Consider the following 7,215-nt stretch of genomic DNA (forward strand, 5'->3'; position numbering starts at 1 on the left):
ATACGAAAACATGGATAAAGCATGTACATAATAAAATTTTGAAATATAAGAATCAGCAGAATTCATATGCCAAATTTGTGTTACTTTGAGAGTCAAAGTCTAATTTGTTCTAGAGGTCAAAGTCAAATTCCCTTAGGTGTCCCCAAATCTCAGAGCCATTTCTGGGATGGGGACGGTTGAAAATATACTGGGGTAACATTGCTTTCAAAGGGTTTTAATTATGGAAGGTTGCGGTTCTCACAAAGGGTAGAAATGGTGAAGGGCTGTGACTGTTTCAAAGAGTGGTGATTGTGGAAGGTTGTGACCATTGCAAAAGTGGCAGACATTATTAAGAGGTGTGGCAAGATTATAAAAGGGGAGACTAACTTGTTTGAAATGCACAAGGAATATCTATCTATTTATTAGCAGATTTATAAGTAAAGTTAAAAGATGATAGCAGACTTATATGATGAATAAGAGCAGTTTAGAACAGATTTTGTATTGGGGAAATCGAAGAAAATATGTGTTCGGCAGAGATAGTGAACAGGGCAGAAGAATAATAAGTAAGCAGTTGAGATGACCATCAAACAGAAGTATCATCAACAGCTAGAAGAAGATACAAATACTTAGGAGCTACTTAGACTTGTCTAATTAAATGATTATGCATTTAAGACATGTCTTTTCTTTTTCAGTTGCCTGTAAGGTTTGGGAACTAACTGGGCTTTACCGCATGGAACAATATCGTGTTTTGGATGCTTGAGAAATGGTTCTTTGTATCCAATGGCTATAACATGCAGACCCTGTTTGTCTGTGATTTGGTTCTCTTAATTTTTTTATCTAGTGGGCTTCTAAATCGAAACTTCTAAAGAGGTTGAGTAATGAAAAAATGACATTTACCGAAATTACAAGGCTATATTCATGTTCCTGCTCTGATGCCACTCGAGAAAAAAATATTTACAGCAAAAATTGATAGATTTGAATTATACTTCATGATTGGAATAGAAGGTTTTCCTTGAGATGCTGTACTTTGTTATGTTAAATTGAACATTGATGTATGGATTCCCATGTTCAAGGTATGGATGCATCTAGTCACAATGGTACAGCATTCAATTGTCTTAAGCATTTTCTATAACATTTTTTTGTCAAAGAATAATATATTTGTGCTGATTCCATTTCTAGACAGATGGAATGGTAATGGATTTTCTGGTGCTTAATTTCATCAACAGATGCTGTATGGGCTGAAGAAGCTCATAATGAGTGGAATGATTACTTCTTGTCATAGAATATAGCAGTTGCATACTTTCTTGGACTCCATATTTTGAAATGGCATGAGAACTTATGCTTGTACAAGGTTCAAAGTTCAAACAGATGTTTTCTGAGATGTGGATAAACCAAATTTGGTAAGGGGCAGCCATATTAGTTAAGTCAGCTAAGCTTAAGCAACTCTTTAGGCCGCAGGTTATTATATCCTAGTTTTACTAAGTTGTGTGCTATATTTTGGGTCTTATATCGTCTTTTAATAAACATTTATGTCATTGCGTTGAGCTAATTACTGGGAGGATGCCTTTTTGAAGTTTTTGGTGACTCCTTGTTCCTCTTCTGCTAAAATCTTGTGTATTGAATACACACTTGCACTTTTCTATGGCAATGACTGTCAGATTACTGTGTAAAAGATTTCACATATATCTACCAATGTTATTGCCAAAAAGTTGATAGGAAAGTTTAGGTCCAATATTCTGGTTATAATGTGCCGCTATTTAATTCAAAATTAGATAAATGTATGCCTTGTAGTCTTCTTCATCTACAGTTGTTTTTCAAATTGTCATTGGCAAGCGAACAAATATGATACCAGGTTACCTAAGGTATATGCTCAATGGTCTGACACACAACCAAGAGATCTGTTGCATATTTTAGTGGGAAATATTTGACCTTTTCTGTCATGTAACCATTTTAAAATTTTGGTAAAGAACTTGTGGCAAGCTGGATTATATGTCATGTTTCCGTTGCAAAATTGTCCAGGGGGAAAACTTACATTCTTATAATACCGTGAAAGTACACTGACAAAATGTAAATAGATCAAGCCTGTCAAAGATAACTTCAATTCAAGTGCAGATGTCTTGTAGTTGCAATTATATTCCAAGACTCACTCACCTAGATCGCAGAGTAGATAATATGACAAGTGTTTACTGGAATCTCACATTACACAAGTCTTAATGCTCTCAGGGTTTTTGTTGGACAGTTCGATAAATTTGATTAGATTAGTGTGGCATGTAGTTCTTAAATATTGCTAAATGCTCCAGACGGTAAAATCATTTCATAATTGCCATGGCAGTTTTTGCATAGCCGTAAACAAGAAAAGCCAAATAGTCATTTGCTATGAGTTATTTTATTTACTTTAATATCTTTCATGCACAATTTGTTTCATATGTCGTTTACTCTTCTTATTGCTGTTGAACGGTAGCTGTTGGGGTTGCTGCATGCTTACACATTGATCTCCTATAGTGCATAACCTCTAATCTTAGTAGCATACATTTTTTATTCCGACATGCCATACATTTGAGTTGATAAATGGTAATTAAAATTTTTTGGAGGATGAGTTTCCAGTATGTTTTGAAAAGAATTGTATGTACCATTGTACTCTACATTTTAGAAAGACCAATTCTTTTATATTGAACAGTATGACTTTTTTGCCATTTCAGTATAATGAGCTCTATTTTTGGAGATTAATAACCAACATTTGTTCTTATTTCCTTTTAATGATCAGTCTTGTGCTTTGAGGTGGTTGTATTTTCTATGAATATGCAATGCACTTCAAGATTTGTGCTATTAAGTTCTAACTAGCAAGAATTTTCTATATTTTGATGCTTCTGGGTAAACTAATTATTTTTGCATGTTTGAGCTGATTACAGGCCTAACGAATTGATTGAATCGAAAACTGAATACACAGAAGAAGATGTTTCAAGAGATTCTTCTATGGTCTCAAACCCTCGAGTCCCCAAGTTCGATGAACTGGAACCTTATGTACCGCCTATTTTTCGTGGTGACCTTGAGAACTTTCATCAGGGTCTGTTTGGAGGCTTGGATACTTTTATTAATGCAGCTGAAGAGATGGCTCGCGATTTCTTTCAAAGTTTCAGGTATCCTGAAGAAGGGGATAGTCACAGTCCATTTGAAAGAGGGGTTGGCAGCATTCCAAAAGAGCGAAAACATAGAGAAGATAAGATTCATAAAGAAGAAACTGGTTATGGAGATATGGCAGATAAATTTGAAGAGATCTGATCTGTTATACATTTCATGGATGGATGGACATGTTTCTGTTGTAGATTTGGATAATAGTATGATATCATGATACAGTTTTAGATTTATGACTTCACATCACAATTTTTTTTTTCTCCCCCATCATTTCTTGTGTAGGATCCAACAAATTTGTAGAAGGAACTATAACCGTCATGCCTACTTTCAAGCAATAGTCTAGAACATTTTTCAATCAAAATCCTTTTTGAAGATGTATTGACGTTATTATTGGATAGTAAACCATTTGTGATAACCAATGAAATACATCTAGGCACTGATGAATGTAATGAAGACTGGAGAGATGTCATGATGGTTTAAATCTATTTGAAAGGGGTTGTTATTTAATCAGTGAGACTGTAAAAGAGACGATGTTCTCCATATGAAAGAGGGGTTGGAGGTTCCGTAATGAGTGAAATCCTAGAGGAGATTAGTCTCGTAAAGGAGAATATGGTAATTTAGATTTTGCTAAGAGAAGTTTAGTTGCTTTGGATGGACATTTTGCGTTTTTTAGGTTGGATAAAACATCATCTGTAGTTGTTAACCATGAAATTAAGATACCGTTTTAGATTTATGCTGTATTGTGCTAGAGATTCTCATTACCGTTTTATTTATTGTGTGTTTCAATGAAATTGGAAATACGCGTGATAAAGCTTCACTGAAACGGACACGCTTACATTGATGCCAATATAGATCATTTGTCCAAGTCATCTTTTTTTGAATAATAGAACTCAAATTGTAATCTAATTGCTCTCGAGAAATATAACCTAATATATGCTGTCCAGTACAGTCCACTATGTACAGGCATTGCTGAAGCTGATATTAATTTTGTATTGAACATTTCAATGCAGATAACTGAGCAGTGTGATAAACTCATTGACCCACGTTTCATGATTAAAGTTTTATAAGAACCTATTTCTTAAGGAGAATAAATGAACCACTTGGCACTCATTGCATTTACATGAATGCTCATAGAGGTGAGCATTAGGCCTTCTGGGGAGGTCACTTTTCCTAATGCTACTACAACTCAAACATGATAGGTCAACCTCTGGAAAGACTGTCATGTCTTACTCAGAAATCTTTGGACACAAGGATCAATCATACACTAACATTTTTTTTAAGAATAAAGATATAAACATAAATACATTGTGTTTAAATCTACTGCAAGCTGAAGACTAAACAAAGACCGAAGATTCCCAAACCCTCAGTTACTTTCGTACATTTCGATTTCCACCTGAGTGATTAATATGGAAGGTTCATTTTGATTACTACGTTAGCATTCTACTCAGTGTTCACTTTAAAGCCCAGAGTACAATTCCTATGTTGTTAACCACATAAGTCTTTTTCTTCAATTATAAGCACTTAGTTAAACATAAAACTTCTTCTAACCACCTCAAATGCGATTGGCAAGATGTCTCCCGAAAGGGTATTTGAATCACCAACTTGCCAACTATAGAACGGTTCGAAGTGCTCGTTGTCTGAGGCACGATGAAGCATAATCAATATCCCATGATACAATTGCTTTAGGTGTGGTGAAACGCAATGCCACATGATACGTCACAAGAAAATGGTAGAAAACTTTACGAGTACTGGTACGATGAAACACTTCAACTACGCGCGATGAAGTACTCTCGGTGAAATGCCTTACGACATTTTATCGTACAATACAATGTCTAGAAGGCCGTGATACAAGCCCGTGGTTAAACAGCAGCTGTTATGTGATTTATAAATTAATTAATTAATTTGGAAAACTGTCACGTCTGGTGCAAATCCTCGGCTAGATAGACATCTCCGTGATACAAAGCCCTGATGATTATAGAAACAAGTGTAATAGCTAAACAGGAAAGGAATCTCCACATTGGAGAGTACCAGAAACACATATATCAAGGATGTAGACTTTCGATTGCAATAAAACAAAATATATCGTAAGCATCTAAATCATCTAACAACTCAGACCATAACATTTGAGACCAACATTCTAATAAAATTTAAGAGAAACATAATCATTAAATTACATATACATGTGCATCATCAAATAAGAAACTACAACATTATACATCTATATTTCATCTCATGGTAGTGCAAATCAACTTATTTACTCCACAATAAAAACGATGCCATTATCAAATAAGAAACTACAACATCATACATCTACCATCTAATCTCATGGCAGTGCAAATCAGCTTATTTACTCTGCAATAAAATGATGGCATTATCAAATAAGGACCTACAACATCATATGTCTACCATCTAATCTCATTGTAGTGCAAATCAGCTTATTTACTCCACAATAAAAATGATGGCATTAAGAGTATAAGTGCAATAACAAGAGGATAATAGAAGAGAGAGACAAGGGAGGGTCTTGCAATTGGAAGAAGATTGTCAATTATAGTCAATTAAGTGAAAGCAATTGAAAAAAAACATCTATATGTAAAATAATTATTTTTAGTGAGATGTTGCCAATAAAATACAGAATAATGGTTTAGAATAAATTTCATAGTTTTGTTGGTCATTGTTTCCACCTCTTGTATTCAAAATTAACAAGAAAAATATTAATAATTGCGTTTTCAAAAATTACGGTTTAAAAATTATCATCTACATAACTAAACTATTTAGATTTCACATGATCAATCAAAATAATTGAACCAAGTAGATAATATTGCTGGTGAGAAACATAAATTAATCAATATGTATAAATATTCTATGCCATACTGATTGAAACAATTTTTTTAATTTTATATTTTGAAATTAACAATAACCTAACATTTTTAAATATGTCAAATCTCAACCAAATTAATAAGAGTATTTTTTCCAGTTAAAAAACATTTATTAGAATACAATTAAAAAAATCGATAAAGATGAATTAGAAACATATATAATAAATTCATTAATAATATAACTTAATTTGCATGCTTCTTTGAACCTTATATTGTTATCAACTTTTAATTCTTAGATTAAGAGTTATTTATTTTTGAATATAATTTAGAGTGAAAATAAGTGGAGTTTATAATTTTGACGAAAAATGAATTTTTCTTTTTGGTTAAAATTGTAAGGAAACTTGGCAACAAAGAATATAACCATTTCCACATAACCCATAATAGATCTGAAATAAACACGGAATTAAAATCCACATGCAAGAGAATAGATGACATACCCACAAGATTGTGACACAAGATATACCCTGGGAAACCCTCATTGAGGGAAAAACCCAGCCTCCAAAAGCATCCATCATCATGTATTATTAAGCAAAAATACCATTGCCATACAACCATGGAAGCCTTCATGGCCATAGCCACAACTGAGCAAACTATGTGAACAAGCATGAATCCACACATCCCATGCCATGCTTTCAACCTTCACAAATGCTCCTTTGGCTAACCTGTCAAGCCTTGTCCCGCTCGACTCTTGCCTTTTGTCTTCTTCTTGTCTCTCTCTCTATCTACAACAACTACCCTTTTGGCTGCTTATATAGTAGCAAGTCCCATAAAACCACCAAGTGGTATTACATAAACCATGTGCTACCTAACCCACTGACCCCACATTTAATATTGGGCATTTAATTCTTTTCTCCAATATTAAATAATTACATAAAATATTATCACAATGTTACAATACAACTCATCAAGAATATTTCATGAGAATATTTACATGTTGCACGTCCATCTAGGTACAACATTACATAATAAAAAAATAAAATAATCAAATAACAATATTATGCAATGTGTGCAACACCCATTATCTCAACAATCTCCCACTTGTTGTATACATTGCATAGGGTCAATCCGCAGCCACATAAATGAACAAGGGAACAATCCCTCCTAGCACATCCACCATCATGGATCAAAATACACCAAGTGCTCCATCCTGGTACCCACGACAAAATCAAAATATCCAGCATCTCGAACATGAATGATCTCACCTCCTATTATGCCACTCCCACCGAAC

The 7,215-nt window shown here is 33.9% G+C and overlaps 1 protein-coding gene across 1 annotated transcript in view; it reads left to right on the plus strand.

Annotated features, from left to right (window-relative positions):
* Nucleotides 1-3,621, plus strand: part of LOC149552769 (Mal d 1-associated protein) — a 29,590-nt gene extending 25,969 nt beyond the window's left edge. Inside the window, exon 2 of the mRNA XM_089788316.1 lies at nucleotides 2,889-3,621. Within this exon, the coding sequence (XP_089644442.1) occupies nucleotides 2,889-3,258 (370 nt within the window). The 3' untranslated portion in view covers nucleotides 3,259-3,621. The remainder of the gene's footprint in view (nucleotides 1-2,888) is intronic.
* The last annotated feature ends 3,594 nt before the right edge of the window (nucleotides 3,622-7,215 follow it).

The sequence above is a fragment of the Cupressus sempervirens genome, chromosome 6 (assembly GCF_028749045.1).
Source record: "Cupressus sempervirens isolate cs-2001-9-10 chromosome 6, ASM2874904v1, whole genome shotgun sequence".
Lineage (NCBI taxonomy): Eukaryota > Viridiplantae > Streptophyta > Pinopsida > Cupressales > Cupressaceae > Cupressus > Cupressus sempervirens.